The 16,773-nt window shown below is 38.7% G+C and overlaps 1 protein-coding gene across 1 annotated transcript; it reads left to right on the plus strand.

Annotated features, from left to right (window-relative positions):
* The first annotated feature begins 1,183 nt into the window (after window positions 1-1,183).
* rnf175 (ring finger protein 175) lies at window positions 1,184-11,012 on the plus strand. The gene is made up of 9 exons (XM_017717414.2): window positions 1,184-1,259; window positions 2,776-2,813; window positions 3,394-3,535; window positions 3,851-4,005; window positions 4,150-4,257; window positions 4,684-4,804; window positions 6,154-6,287; window positions 8,893-8,994; window positions 10,095-11,012. The coding sequence occupies exons 1-9, from the start codon at window positions 1,239-1,241 to the stop codon at window positions 10,213-10,215; spliced, it is 942 nt and encodes a 313-aa protein (XP_017572903.1). The 5' UTR covers window positions 1,184-1,238; the 3' UTR covers window positions 10,216-11,012.
* The last annotated feature ends 5,761 nt before the right edge of the window (window positions 11,013-16,773 follow it).

Consider the following 16,773-nt stretch of genomic DNA (forward strand, 5'->3'; position numbering starts at 1 on the left):
AGTAAATTGAGGACTGTAGTTTCAAGGGTGGAGCTAGAGATGCTTATACATGCCTTTATTTCATCTCATATTGATTACTGTTAATGCTCTTTTCTCTTCACTTATTAAGTCTGCTCGTGACCGACTGCAGGTGATCCAGAATGCTGCAGCAAGGTGAAGTCAAATAGACGGTCTCACATTACCCCTCTCTTAGTTTCATTACACTGGCTTCCTGTTGAGTATAGGATTCAGTTTAAAATCCTTACACTTTCTTTCAGAGCATTGCATGGTCAGGCTCCTATGTATGTGGTTGATCTGCTTCATCCATACGTATCAGCTCGTTCTCTTAGGTCGAGTAATTTAAATTTACTGTCTGTTCCACGATCTCGTGGAGATCAATCTTTTGAGGTCTTCGCCCCTAAATTGTGGAATACACTGCCCCCTTTTTTTAAGATCAATTGATTCTGTGGAGTCTTTCAAAAAGCAACTAAAGACCTACCTTTTTAAGCAAGCATTTGGATAAATGGCCATGCCTTGGCAAAGGCATACCCAGTCCTGTTTTGTTTTAATTTTTGTTGTACTGTGTCATGTTGTATATTTTATATTGTGTTATGTTTTGTAAAGCACTTTGTGGCTTGTGTCTGTGAAAAGTGCTGTATAAATAAATTTTACTTTTTACTTTACATTGTATCACTGGTTACTATATAAAATATAGAGCACATTTAAAGGTTATTATAATCTGCACCACAATAATCTCAATACATCAGTATATCAAAATATCACATTATATACTGACCTTATCAAACACCATTAATTTTTTTTGGGGGGTGGGGTGGGGTACTATTTGCCTTGCATCCCTCTGCATGTACCCCTCTGCCATGATCAAAATAAATGTTCATTTTAAGCCAAAATTGTATCTCATCATGTCTCACTCATCAGGCAGTGTATTCATAACCATTTCATCCAATAACTTTATGTGAGGGGGCTTTTAGAGTAAGACGTCTGGTTCCTATCACCACCACAGTTCTTTGCAGCATTTCACCACAAACCACTCTGAATGCCGTCGTTTACATCATAACCATTCAAGTGTGAAGATTTTTATTTATTTATTTATTTTTGTAAAATTCGGTGGAGTTCCCCTTTAATGTAATTTTCCCGAGTGAACTTTTCATAGGGGGCAGTATGTGTGACTATTGCAGTCCGACGGTCCTTGTACAGAAGAAAGGACCTTAATATATTCTGTGAGCAGCTGATCAACTATGGCTGGGCTGCAACCTCAGGTAGCCTGGAGCTGAGACGAAATATCTAAGGACCCGATTACATTTACTTATTACTGTATTTTAATGCACGATTTACTTCAGCAAGTATCTTAATCTCTGTTCTTGGAACCACAAGCTCGTAGCTGTGTTTTATTTAGCTTAGCTTAGTTTAGCTAGCTAGTAGGCTAAACTGACTGTGCTAGTGTTTATCTGCATACGTGGCAGTAACAGCTGTTTTCATTTGGAGCACATTCTGTCAGTGTAATTATTAGGCTTGTGTAATATTTCTGGAATTATTGTCATGTTAGCACTCGTTAAGGCGCAGGTTAGGTTACTAGGTGGGCAAACTGGCCAAGTTGGCTCGTGTGGATAGCAGAGCTAATACTAATATAACAGCCTAATAACGGCATAACATGTAACCTAGTTACAATTCACGCGTTTCCCCCACATTTTACAGTGAGATGCTGAGTCACAGTATTAACTACCGCGAACCTAAATGTGGGTTGATACTATCGAGTAAATTAACCTGCAATTTCTAACATAAGGCGCTCCTGAAGTGACACGGTGATTGTTTGTAATAAACTGTGGGCATGAATTAATATATTGAGCGCACGAATTCATTTTGTCATGATTAATATATTAATTTGTGACCACATTTTATTAGAAAATAATCACAAAGTCACCTCGAGGGTTCTAAATGTCTCTGTACTAATGTGATCTTAATTAGTTGAGTAATATCATCCTTAAATATTTGCGAGACTTTTCTGACATTAAAATAATACACTTGGAATAGTTATAATGGGGTTGGATTTTTTTTATTTCGAGTTGAAGGAATAGAAAAAGAGCTAATTTTCTCTACACTAATTCTAAGCATTAGGTGGTTGATCTGCTAGTATCTTTCAACAATGCAACCACACCTTGAGGTATGGCATCAACAACAGACTTCTTTCAGCATGACAGAGATGTTGTAGGTGGATAAGTACCCAGCGTGTACCTTTCTACCATGAATATATACAAAGTATTAATTGCCAGAAAATTATCTCAGAACTATTATAAAACAACATCTCAGGCATTAGGCACTATATTTATAAACATTTCATGTCATACGTTTTTTGAGGTAGCACAGATGCATTAAATGCTTGAGTCTTCTGGTTGCTATTACCACCAGTATTAACATTTTTGACTAGAGAAGGGAGCATTTCACACCATTGTAAAGAAATCTGTGGAATTCGGCTATAAGCGAAATTAACCAGCACTCCTACAGCCAATAAAAGGTGTCATTACACAATGGAATAATACATTATACAATTTATAGGTATTCTTATAGTGATGTGACAGGCTAATCCAGTCAGTGTACCAGCTAACCCAGTGTGGGAGAATCCATAGCGAAAAAGAAGCTTTGGGTGTGTTATGTTAGCTGTTAAATGCTGTTTTTCCATAGAATCAAAAGGTAGAGAGTGCTTCAAGGAGCTATACTTGGAGGTAATGCATAACTCAGATCAGTATTGCCTGTTATTAACATGTGTTTTCCGTATAGGAGGATCCGTTGAAAATGTCTTACAGAGAAAACTGGAAGTGAGTATATTTTTTTATTCAAAGTCTCATTTTCAATGTAAATTTGGTGCCTGAGTCACTGGTCAGTCTTGGTTTGACATAAGTCTAAGAATTTTTGATTTTGTGTGATTTTTATATGATTCTTGTGAATCCAATAATGATTATTCAGTGTGCTCAAAGTCAGTGTGTTTAAAAAAGGAATAATACCATACAGAAATTACATTTATAGTTTCCTACTGCAAGCAGAGTCCATCAGGTCAGTAGTTGTTATCCAAAGTCTGCTTCTTTAGTTTTGCACTGGAGCTATGAGGCCAATGTATTACTAATGTTATGTATGTTACATTTTGTATTATGTAGTTCCATTGCTTTTTAGCTGCATAGCGTAAAACACCCTTGGTCGATTAACTATATTTGGGGTGTAGATTTTTCAGGCCTTTTTTTCATTTTTCATGCAGTAACTGATGCAAATTTCAGATTTTTGAACAATCAGTGGAATTCCCATTTGCTATGATTGTAAATAATTTTGTGTATTAATGCGAGTTGTGACTGAAGTGACTTTATTGTGCATGCTGAGTTTGACCACATGTTTGTCTTTCTCTAGAGTGCAGCATGAGAAGCTGCATGTCAAGCACCGAGGTCATGAGGCCATGCATGCCGAGATGGTTCTGATCCTCATCGCTACACTTGTGGTCGCTCAAATTGTGCTAGTCCAGTGGAAACAGAGACACTGCAGGTCATACAATGTGAGTGCCACACTGTTCTGATAATTCGTGTAGAAATGGTTAGCGACCACTAAATGCTCCACAGTTCAGTTGCCTGGAACTTTCATACAGAACTTTCTATTAATTAATTAACCTCGACTAAAACCAGAAGCTCAAATTACAACTAATCAACCTTAGACATTTATTCAAGCTAAGGTGTTACCATGATAAGTTTCTAATAGTACTCAGTTTTTAGTGGATTTCATTCTCGTTCTCTTGCTGAAATGCATCTAATAGTCGTCACTGGTTTTTAATGGATATATTTCTCATCAAGTACCTGCATTTACTGCCTTGCAGTTGGTGACGCTGCTTCAGATGTGGGTGGTGCCTCTGTACTTCACAATAAAGCTTTACTGGTGGCGTTTTTTGTCAACATGGGGCATGTTCTCCGTCATCACCAGCTACGTCATATTCAGAGCTACAAGGAAACCTCTTTCTGGTAGAACACCCAGGTAATATTAAACACATATGTCCATGGCTATTGTTACTGTTTGAACAGTGGTGAACATATTTATTAAAACTTAATCACAATGTTAATTATTGTTGCTGATCACAGAAGATTTTCAACATAATTAAATGTGTATCTGTTTTTACAGGATGGTGTATAAGTGGTTCCTCCTCATTTACAAGCTGAGCTATGCTGTAGGTGTGCTCGGTTACCTTGCCATCATGTTTACTATGTTTGGATTCAATGTTTTCTTTAGGTATGTGAACTTTTGTTCAGTATTAGACTTCAATGAATGAATTAATTTTTCATTCAGTTGGATGTCACATTTTCTACATATCTTTTTAAAAAAGATTTAGTTTGGTAAGTATCATTGATCTGGGGCTGCATCGATTAATCGACAGTCCACTGCGTTGATTATGGAGTTCTTTCGAATTTTTTTTTCTTTATTTCTTTTAGTTCTGATTAGCTAGTCATTGCTATGTTACTTTCAAGAAAATTCAAATTCCCATCTCTTTTGCAATAACTTAAATGTGTGTCTCACTAAAGCAGGAGTATGTAGATTAGTTGATTAATTGAAAAGAGTATGTGCTGCCATGTTATAATGTAGATCATTCCTTTTCTGATTAGTAACTAAGATTTTCTTGAAATGAATATAGACTAACCTGCTTGTTGATTTGAGCAGGATCAAAGCAGAGGACTCCATGGATGTAGGTGTCATCATGCTGTTCTATGGGCTGTACTATGGAGTGATGGGACGAGACTTTGCTGAAATCTGCTCAGACTATATGGCATCTACTATTGGGGTACACACATTTTCTAATTTACTAAAATAAGTATATGCATATTTTTGGCATTTTAATGTATTTACAGCTTATTTATTCATAGTAAGGGTCTTGTATTGTACAGACCATTCAAGTCAAAAGAAGGACTGATCATGTTAGATTAGCTTATTGTTTTTCCTGTTAAGTCACTTTCATTTTCATTAGTTTTCATGCTTTAGTAAACTGAGTTGCCAGTTCATGGGCATGCTAACCCACCTACATAAACTCATTGGCCTGGGGACACTTAACTACCGCCTTATTGCCCATTTTATCAGATATATCTACCATATAGGCACATTTTATAGTAGCGTTGAGTGATACGGCAAAAATTCAGTGTCACAATCACAAAGTTTAAAAAGTTAGACCAGAAAGTATAAAACAGCAGTGCCACATTTAAAACTATACAAAACTATAAGTACAATGGTTTTCAATCAACATTTCATACCACACAGACTGAAACCCTACTAAACATGTCAAATTATGCCATCATTATAATGAAACATGCAATCAGTCAGTGTTTTGATAGTCTTGATATAATCCATGACATGGCAAGAAAAGTGTATTGTGATACGTTTGTATTTTTATATTGCTCACGTCTACTTCATAGGTTTATTATTTGGAGTTTGGACCATTCTCAGCAGAGATAATGACATGGTAGTAGCCATTGGCAGAAATGCTAAGTTTCGCTGCCAGATTCAGTTTCTGATACATTTTCACATTGAAATATAGGTTAAAAATCACCTTTCCATGGATTTTTATAATTAACCAATATATATATATATATATAATAAATGCATTTCTTGCATCAAAATAAAATGACGTTTTAAGAGTTGAAATCATGAGTGATTTTTCTTAGAAGCTTAGCTTTACCTTCCTCATCAGGGGTCTCTGACCTCGACTGAGCGAACACTTGAATTGTACATGTTGCCAACAGCGGTAAATTTGACTGATTGTTGCAAATGAATCTAGGTCTCTATCCAGCCAAGGAATTTTTATTACAGACCTTCTGATCAATTTTTTTATTAAACACTGGAAACTGCCCTATGCAAAACAGTTTATTTGTAACTTACGCCTCCTTAAACTTTATTTTTCTTAAATACAGATACCACCTGGTAAACATGAAGATTTATTTAGAACAATATTTTGAGCCCTTAAAATTAAGACTTATAACTAATAATGGCCCTGAAATGGATAGACATTTAACAGCACCATTAAAAAACACATCCTAAAAGACCGAATATTTCACACAAATATTAATAACTGGTCCATATTAGACCATGTTACTTTTGAGTATACAGCATGTCTTCTATGTTGTCCTCTGTCTGTTGCAGTACTATAACATGGGTGGTATGCCATCTCGGAACCTGAGTCACGACATATGTGCTGTGTGTGGTCAGAAGACGTTTGTTGATGTAGATGAAGAGGGCATCATTGAGGACACCTACCAGCTCTCTTGCAATCATGTGTATGTTTTCATAGAGAGCATTTATCCATCACTGTCAATTTAATTAGTGCAATTTACTGAAAGTTATTGATGGATTTAATGTGTATATTAACAAATAGATGTGTTCATCAGGCTTTGCATCTTACTGTAAGAGACTGGTAATGTAAAATATACACTATTTCCAAAATTATCCAGTCACCCATCTAAATCATTAAATTCAGGTGTTCCAATCACTTCCTTGGCCGCAGGTGTATAAAACCAAGCATCTAGGCCTGCAGACTGCTCCTACAAACATGAAATAATGGGTCGTTCTTAGGACCTCCATGAATTCCAGCATGGTACCATGATTGGACACCACCTGTCCAGTAGTGAAATTTTTTCACTACTAAATATTCCACTGTCAACAGTCAGTGGTATTATAACAAAGTGGAAGTGATTGGGAACAACAGCATCTCAGCCACGAAGTGGTCGGCCACATAAAATGACAGAGGTCAGTGGATGTCAGCGGATGTTGAGGCGCATAGTGTGCAGAGGTCGACAACTTTCTGCAGAGTCAATCACTACAGACCTTCATGTGGCCTTCAGATTAGCTCAAGAACAGTGCGTAGAGAGCTTCATGGCATGAGTGGCCGAGCAGCTGCATCCAAACGTTACAGCACCAAGCATAAGGAAAAGCGTGGAATGCATTGGTGTAAAGAGCCGCCACTGGACTCTAGAGCAGTGGAGACGTGTTCTCTGGAGTGATGAATCACGCTTCTCCGTCTGGCAATCCGTTGGACGAGTCTGGGTTTTTCGCTTGCCAGGAGAATGGTACTTGTCTTACTGCATTGTGCCAAGTGTAAAGTTTGGTGGACTATGGTGTGGTAGTGTTTTTCAGGAGTTGGGGTTGGCCCCTTAGTTCCAGTGAAAGGAACTCTTAATGCTTCAGCAGACCAAGAGATTTTGGACAATTTCATACTCCCAACTTTGTGGGAACAGTTTGGAAACAGCCCCTTCCTGTTCCAACATGACTGCGCACCATTGCACAAAGCAAGGTCCATGGATGAGTGACTTTGGTATGGAGGAACTTGACTGGCCTGCACAGAGTCCTGACCTCAACCCGATAGAACACCCCTGGGATGAATTAGCGCAGAGACTGCAAGCCAGGCCTTCTCGTCCAACACAAGCATCTGACCTCACAAATGTGCTTCTGGAAGAATGGTTAAAAATTCCCATAAACACACTCCTAAACCTTGTGGAAAGCCTTTCCAGAAGAGGTGAAGCTGTTTTAGCTACAAAGGGTGGGCAAACATCATGTTAAACCCTATGGATTAAGAATGGGACATCACTCAAGTTAATGTGCACGTGAAGGCAGATGACCGAATACTTTTGGAAATACAGTGTACATTTTAAGGGGTTAGTGTCATAACATGATAATTGAGCCATGATGTACTGCAATATTTAAAGATTGTTGTAATGCTAAGTATTACAATGTGGTTTATTGTGATTTATTACTTTTGACTGCAAAATTTTCCTCCAAAGAAAACTGTATCTAGTAAAGTCCATGTAGTTCTAGCTATGTTCCTCTCAGTTCTAAATCTTCTTTTATTATGGCAGAGCAGACAAATCAGCATTCAACAAACTATAGCTTTAGTTACATATTTAGCAGATGCAGATATTTATCTGTGAAGTACAAAATGAACATTCAAAACAGGATTTATCATTACAGTTTAAAACCCCTAAACCTGGGTTTACTTCAGAATCATATTAATCTTGATATTGTGAACAAACAATATACAAATACAAAGTGTGTCCTATGAATAATGTTTGACTGTCAAATAAATGACAGGTATATTTCTCCAAAATGCTTCCCTTTTGAGGTAAACTGGCATTTCTTATCTTGATAGTGCTTACGTAAGCTCTGCCATCTCCAATCACAGGGTTGATGTAGCTTGTCCTTTGCCAAAACTTTGCATTTCCAACAGTTTCTCATTCTGTTCGAGTCAGATAAAGTTTGTGTCTGAAAGCTAACAACCAAACAAAAGCTTACCGACAAAGCATAATTGAGCTATCAAGCTATATTAGCTTGTTGTACTAATTTTTCTCATCTCATGCATTTTGTTTACATCTGCTAAAGTTGCTGGGAGTGTTGGCCTGAGGGATGCCAGTCATTAAAATGATAAGGATTTGACCATTAAAACATGACCACATCCAGACAGTTCTCAGGTCTGATCAGTGTTTTTTTGAGCTGAGAGTTTTGTTTAATTTATTTTCTGGATGTTTAATACAACATTCAAATACAACATATTTTAGCATACAAACAATCATAAACAGTGGACAAAAAAAATTATACTTGTGCTTTTATATATGTATTGTATAGATTTTTTTCACTCACACCAAATGGTCATCATAAAATGGTCAACTGATCTTTGTTAATTTGTCTTTTTTTATTAATTTAAAAGCACTTTAATATTTCAGCAACACATTGATATGTTACCGCTTAACAATGGTTCCTCTGTTAATCAAATGCCTTGCATGCAGTCAGGATTCTCAGTTGTGGCCTGGATAGTGCCTCGTAATGCGTATCTATAACACGGGTATGGCTAAAATGACTGCATCTAAACTGTTGTTTCCTGTTGGTCAACAGATTTCATGAATTCTGTATTCGTGGCTGGTGCATTGTGGGAAAGAAGCAGACTTGTCCATACTGCAACGAGAAGGTTGACCTCAAGAGAATGATGAACAACCCGTATCCTTTGAATCTATGTCACTCTCCAAATACCAGGTTTTCTTTTGTTCGTGATCATTTTATTGTAGTATCACTGTCATATTACAGTGAGGGCTTTGCTGTAGATTTTGTGGTATCCAGGTCATCCCTGGATGTAAGCTGCTTTTGACTATTGCAAAAATGAATGACATTTTCTACATTCAATCCTGTCGCACTCTGTGGTTATTCAACAAGTTCCAAAGGCATATTAGAATGAAGAGCTGAAAGCCCAGTTTTATTTTTTATTGAAATAAATAAATGTACTTTCCATGCGTGACACACAAAATCATATTTTCATTAAAACACAAATAAGTTTACTTCATTGCAGAAAATGTGTTTCAGTAGTGACAGTTCCTAAGGATATACCCTGTTTTTCAGACTTTGGGACACATTTATTTTAAAAAATGAGATCTAACTGCTCACCATGTGGGGACACAGCCTCAATTCCTGCTTTAAAAGGCAGGGAAGTGGTGAAAATAAGGCTCTACTTGAGGACTAAAACTTTTCATGTTTTGTTAATGACAAAAAAAAAACAAACTCAAGAGCCCCTGAGTGGCACAACCGTCTAAGCATTGGCCCCATAATCAGGAGATTGCGAGTTTAATCCCTAGTGATGCCACAGCCATCTGTGGCTGGGAGTCCAAGAGAGCACAGTTGGCCAAGCTCTCTGGGTGGGTAGGATGAAAAAATCTTGTAATTTCACAATATAAGAAATAAAAAAGTTGATAAAATACAAAAAGTGTTATTTTGACAAGTTGAATTTTATGGGTTAGGGTTTGGGACAGCCATCTCCTAGTAGAAAGTACCCTATAAATATGGATTTTCTTTATGTTTAGCTTATTACTACCTAAATCCATGCCTTTAAATAGATCATAACGATCGATCGAAATAATTAATTATTATTTTAAGTAGTATAGCTTGTAAAGCTAGGCATGCGCTTGATTGTCTGTCAACCTCAAAAAACAGTGCCCAACAGGAGCTATTTATTGTGACTAATGCTCGTTGTGGTTTTGATGTCCCGCTGTGTTTTAAACAATAATCATCTCTTAGGTTCTGTCAGCTTCCTTAAGTCTGAATTCCAGCTGGGAGAGAACCCACGTTTTATACGGACAGCTGTTGGATTGGCTGAGGTACCTGGTTGCTTGGCAGCCAGTCATAATCGGTGTTGTGCATGGGATAAATTTTTCACTCGGCCTTGAGTAAAGTTGGAATATGTTGGAGGATTTACTTTTGGAATATTTCTTTGTAATTTAGAAGCTATACAAAATAGACCATAGCTTTTATACATTATAATTTATTTGATACACACAATGACAGCCACATTAATGGCCTCATCCGTTCTCAGTACTCTGAAAAATGAGTTACAGTGACTCATAAGGAGACATATCTCTTGCACATAAAACTTTGTTACTGTAGCTTTTTCTGAGTGGTTCTGATCACTTCTATCAGAGTTTTGCCTCATCTTTTTTCCTGTGTGACTGTAACTCTCAGTGCCATTACAGACAGTAGATACTGTTGTTAGTTGATTTTTGATGATAACCACTGTTAAAAGTCTGTCATTATGTAGTATGTTTTGTCATTTTTGAGGGAGTATGGACCCTGCTGTCCTGTAAGTCCATTTTATTCAGGTTGTGTAAGGATGCAGCACCGCTGTTGTGAAAGTCTAGATTTGAGTAGTCTGGTGGGGCCAGATGTGATCTTGTGATGACAGTACACATCTGGAGACAATCATAAACAATGCTGGCTTAAACATGGAATCAGGGGAGCTGATTGAAATAGCAAGTTGCTCTGCTGTACTTAGCAACTTGGCAGCACTATCTAACCAATAACAAGCTTTTTTTCCATTATACATTTGTATAACCACTTCACTAAGCACACCTCCTTGTTTCAATGCCCATAGTCCATTGGGGCAGTCGTGGGCTGGAGGTTAGGGAACTGGCCCTGTGACTGGAAGGTTGCCGGTTCAATCCCCAGCGCTGACGGTACGTGACTGAGGTGTCCTTGAGCAAGACACTTAACCCCCAGTTGCTCCCCAGATGCTGCGGATAGGGCTGCCCACCGCTCTGGGCAAGTGTGCTCACTGCCCCCTAGTGTGTATGTGGAGTTTCACTGCCCAGATGGGTTAAATGTGGAGGTGAAATTTCCCCTTTGTGGGACTAATAAGGGTCACTTAATCTTTAATTTACCATATAGGTGCACTTTGAAGTGCTACAATAACAGACTGTCATCCATCTGTTTCTCTGCATCATTTTTTAGCCCCCATTGACTTTTCATCAGTGGTCAGGACCCCCATAGGACCACCACAGAGCAGGTATTATTTGGGTGGGGGGTCATGGTGTGTTGCACTGCTACAAGTGGATCAGACACAGCAGTGCTGCTGGAGTTTTCAAACTCCCACTCACTGATCATTAGATTTTATATAGTGTTAGTCTTCCTCTAGTCTTTTATTACTGGTCAGTTTCTGCTGCTGTTGGCCAGATATTTTTGGTTGGTGGACTATAATCAGTCAAGCAGTGACACTGAGGTGTTTAAAAACTCCTACTAGTTCAACACGCACTAACACATCACCACCATGTCAATGTTACTGCAGGGCTGAGAATGTTCCACCACCCAAATAATACCTGCTTTGTGGTTGTCCTAAATAAACAGGGTAAAAGGAGTCTAACAAAAGAAGACTGTAATTGTAGAACTATTAGTTGAACCTATGTAGTAAGTGGAGGTAATAAAATGGACAGTAAGTGTAGATACAAGGAGGTGTACTTAATGAAGTGGTTTGTCAGTGCAGATATTATATAGATGTTAATGACCATTTAAGATGCCCTCTAGGATTTGCACCAGTTATGATGAGTGCGTTCAAAAGTGGTCAGCCTGGAGGACTGAAAGTGTTGGTTTTACACAGAGATCTCCACCCCTTATGTTTGAAAATCTTTGGATATTAAAGGAAGGCCTGTGGCAGTAGCATTATAGCTATGGATTTCATAGCTACTACCAAAATCCAGGCTATCAAACTATTCACTACCAAATTTTAACAAGTTGTCTCCAAACATGAGCCCATCTCATATCTTAAGCCACGTTTCCTTTCCGTGCATCTTTGTTCTCGTGTTTTCGTTTAGGACACAAGGAAGAGATGCCAAAATGAGATGTCCTTTAGTCAGTTGTCGATTTATCACTTGGTACCAGGCTTTAAAAAGCTGCCAGTAACAAGGGTGCCCAGTCCTGATCCTGGAGATCTACCACTCTGTAGAGTTCAGATCCAGCACACATGGCTGGAGTATTTAGATGCTCCCAAAGACCTTTATCACCTGCATCAGGTGTGGACCTGAGCTCTGCAGGGTGGTAGGTCTCCAGGACTTGGATTTGGGTACCCAAGACCAATAGTAATACTAAACTAGTGTCTCATCAGCTAATTTATCATATAGAAGTGTATAGTTTGCCAACTTTTACAGTATTGTCCCATTAACACTCCTCTACCCTTGATTCCTCCAAGCGTGTTTAAATAACTGATGTTTTTAAAGATGGTAGACTTCTTTAAACAATTTTGTAGGACTAAGGGAGGTAGGATAGATAATTGAAGGGGCAACAATAAGAGTTGTGAGGTTCTTCCATGTCACACCTTGGTTCTGTGAGTCTACACAATGTAGTATTTCTGGTTATTTTCTTGTAATTTGTCATCATTTTAAATATTTCATTTGAATGAATGCAGTGTGATGCATAGTCTTCGTATAATAGATTGAAATATTATCTTAGGAAGCAGATCATGTTTTGGGCTTGTTAAATATCATGGCTGACAAGACCCAACATAATTCAGAAAACATCTAAATGACCACAGATCAGCTACACTATAAAAATGTTTCATTCTTTTTGACTCCACTGTTTTGATTGTGTTCTGGAAATGAGTCGGGACTGAATTTGTAGCGTTTCTGAAGTTGCATGTGTTTTTGTGTATTTGCAGTGCGTTTGTAAAATGTAGAAGTGGAGTCATTTTGATGAAGGTGTCTCAGAGCGTCTACATGTGTCATTTTTTATATTTTATATGTATTTGTAAAATGCAGCGTGTTGTCATTTTCATAAGTGTTTTCTGCACTTGAAGCTCGTTTTTTATTTTTTAATTTGTTGGATCTTTTCGGACACCGCATTTTACACTGTGCACGAGGTCCACACATAGATGGATGTGGGATTAGGGTTGTTTTAATTTTTAAAAAGTGTTATTATTTAATAAGTGATACTTTTTTTTTGATCCCACAACCGGGGAAATTCCACCTCCACATTTAACCCATCCGTGAAGTGAAACATCACATACACACTAGTGAACACACACTAGGGGGCAGTGAGCACACACTTGCCCAGAGCGGTGGGCATACAAATACTTTCATACAAATGATGACGCCGTGGATAGCCCGGGGAGCAGTTGGGGGTTAGGTGTCTTGCTCAAGGACACCTCAGTCATGGACTGTCGGCCCTGAGGATGGAACCAGCAACCTTCCAGGCACAGGGCCAGATCCCTAACCTGGTGTGAAATGGAAATTAATATTGGTAAACAGGAGTAATTAATATTTAAGTAATAGGAAAGTATTTGTATGTTTACAGTTATAGGTTTGCACTTTAAGTTAGATGTTAGCTGTTTATTTTAAACCATTTGAGGGATACTCAGAAGATTTTGAATTTTGTTCCCAAAAAAAGTGCCATATCTTTATCTATTTATGTCAGTATTTTAAAACAAATGTACATTACTGAATTGTTATTTGGCATTAATGTTTTTTGTGCAGTTTGATTTGCTTATTTATCTTGGTTTTCAGGGGTTCATCTGCCTGGTACTGTAATTTAAAATAAAATTGTCAATAAATGAAAACAAAAATCCTAACATCCTTGTTATTGTTGCATTTATAGTGTATTAGAAAAATTATGTAGAGAAAGAGGGTGTAACTTTTTGAAGGGGAATTACAGATTAAGGTTGTACATTACCACCGGTCTCATAAAATTATGTCTGCTGTTTTGAGTAAGGATGGGCTTCACAGAGCCATAGACCCTCTGGTGGTGCAGCATGGGGCATCTCATCTGGTGCAAAGAAGCCTTCAACCAGCTGCAGTAGTCTTTCTAGTCTTCCTTCTTTGGACTAAATCATGGACCATTCTGCCAAATTAAGCATTCAGACCTTTCAATAGTTTATATTTACAAGAACTGTGTTATGATGTATATAAATCTAAGGCATTGATTGAACTCGTAATAAGCTAATTATGTTCAAATGGTTTCAGTTTTGACACCATTTAAAAATGCCTCTTGCCCTTTATGTTGTATGTAAATTGCATGATGAATGGACCAAATGTCCCAGAATTACTAGGGGAAAAAAGTCTGGTTCCATTGACATATATACACACACACACACCACCCACTTTATTAGGTACACCTGTTCAGTTGCTTATTAGCACAAATAGCTAATCAGCCAATCACATGACCACAACTCAATGCATTTATGTAGAGGTGGTCAAGACAACTTGCTGAAGTGTAAACCGAGCATCAGAATGGGGAAGAAAGGTAATTTACACACTTTGAACATGACATGGTTGTTTGTGCCAGATGGGCTGTATTTCAGAAACTGATGATCTACTAGGATTTTCACGCACAACCATCTCTAGGGTTTACAGAGAATTGGCCGAAAGAGAAAATATCCAGTGAACGAAAAATGCCTTGTTGATGTGAGAGGTCAGAGGAGAATGGGCAGACTGGTTCGAGATGATAGAAAGGCAACAGTAACTCAAATAACCAACGAAAATCTCTGTGGAATGTTTCCAACACCTTGTTGAAAGTATGCCACGAAGAATTAAGGCAGTTTTGAAGGCAAAAGGGGGTCCAACCTTTTACTACCAAGGAGTACAAGGTAATAAAGTGGCCAGTGAGTGTAAATACTATATATAAATAAGTGTTAATATTTTCATTATTATTATTGTTACACAGTGAACCTGCTCAATGCTTTATACTATTGAAGAGCATCTACTTCAAATCACTTTAAAGATCCCAAGACTCTGACTCATCCCTTGCTTTCATGAAAAATGTATAGGACTGAAAAAGGAAATAGAACTAATTATTATTTTCCAAAAAAAAACAGCCATTAGGGGTGTACTTTGTATACTTCTGGTGCCGGTCCCAAGCCCGGATAAACGGTGAGGGTTGTGTCAGGAAGGGCATCCAGCGCAAAACTTGTGCCAAAACTATCATGCGGATCACAAATATGATTGCCATACCGGATCGGTCGAGGCCCGGGTTAACAACGACCGCCTCCGGTGCTGTTGACCAGCAGGGTGCCAGTGGAAATTGGACTACTGTAGGTCGAAGACCATCAAAGAAGAGAGGAGGAAGGCGGGTTAGAAGGCAGCGACAGAGAAGGAAAGGCAGGAGTGTGGAGGTTAGAGTAGGGACTCTGAACATAGGGACAATGACTGGTAAAGGCAGAGAGCTTGCAGACATGATGGAGAAAAGGAAGGTAGATATTCTGTGTGTCCAGGAGACCAGATGGAAAGGAAGCAAGGCCAGGAACATTGGAGGTGGATTCAAACTGTTCTATCATGGTGTAGAGGGGAAGAGAAATGGAGTAGGGATAATCCTAAAGGAACAGCTTGTGAAAAGTGTTCTGGATGTAAAGAGAGTATCAGACAGGATCAAGAGCCTGAAGTTGGAGGTTGATGGTGTAATTTTGAATGTGGTCAGTTCATATGCACCACAGTTTGGTTGTCAGTTAGAGGAGAAAGAGGAATTTTGGAGTAAGATGGATGAAGTGGTAGATGGTGTCCCTAGAGAGGAGAGATTGGTGATTGGTGCAGACTTCAGTGGACATGTTGGTGAAGGGAACAGAGGGGATGAAGAGGTGCTTGGTATGTATGGTGTGAAAGACAGAAATGCGGAAGGTCAGAAGGTTGTAGATGTTGCAAAGAGAATGGAAATTGCTGTGGTGAACACGTATTTTCAGAAGAGGGAAGAACACAGTGTGACATACAAGAGTGGAGGGAGGTGCACACAGGTGGAGTATATCCTTAGCAGGAGATGCCACCTAAAGGAGATTGGAGATTTTGGACATTGTAAAGTGGTACCAGGGGACAGTGTAGCAAGGCAGAATAGGGTGGTTGTCTGTAGAATGAGATTAGAAACAAAGAAGAGGAAGAGAGTGAAGACAGAGCCAAAGATTAGATGGTGGAAGCTGAAGGAGGAGGATGGTTGCAGGCAGTTCAGGGAAAAATTGCAACAGGCCCTTGGGGGCAGTGAGGAGCTACCTGAGGACTGGGAAACTACAGCTAAGGTGGTGAGAGAAACTGGCAAAAATGTGTTGGGTGTTTCATCTGGTCAGATGAAAGAAGACAAGGAAAGTTGGTGGTGGAATGAGGAAGTCCAGGAGAGTATTCAGAAGAAGAAGGCAGCTAAGAAAAAGTGGGATAACCAGAGAGATGAAGGAAGTATTCAGGAGTACTGTGAGGCTAGTCGCATAGCGAAAAGAATGGTGGCAAAGGCAAAGGCTCAGGCCTACGATGAGCTGTATGAGAGGCTGGACAGTAAAGAAGGAGTAAAGGACTTGTATCGTTTGGCTAAACAGAGAGATAGAGCTGGAAAGGGTGTACAGCAGGTTAGGCTGATAAAGGATAGAGAGGGAAATGTACTAGTGAGTGAACAGAGTATTGAGTAGATGGAAGGAGTACTTTGAAGAACTAATGAATGAGGAAAACAAGAGAGAGAGGAGGACAACAGGGGGAGAGCTAGTGGATCAGGAAGTGCAGA

The sequence above is a fragment of the Pygocentrus nattereri genome, chromosome 12, assembly GCF_015220715.1.
Source record: "Pygocentrus nattereri isolate fPygNat1 chromosome 12, fPygNat1.pri, whole genome shotgun sequence".
Taxonomy (NCBI): domain Eukaryota; kingdom Metazoa; phylum Chordata; class Actinopteri; order Characiformes; family Serrasalmidae; genus Pygocentrus; species Pygocentrus nattereri.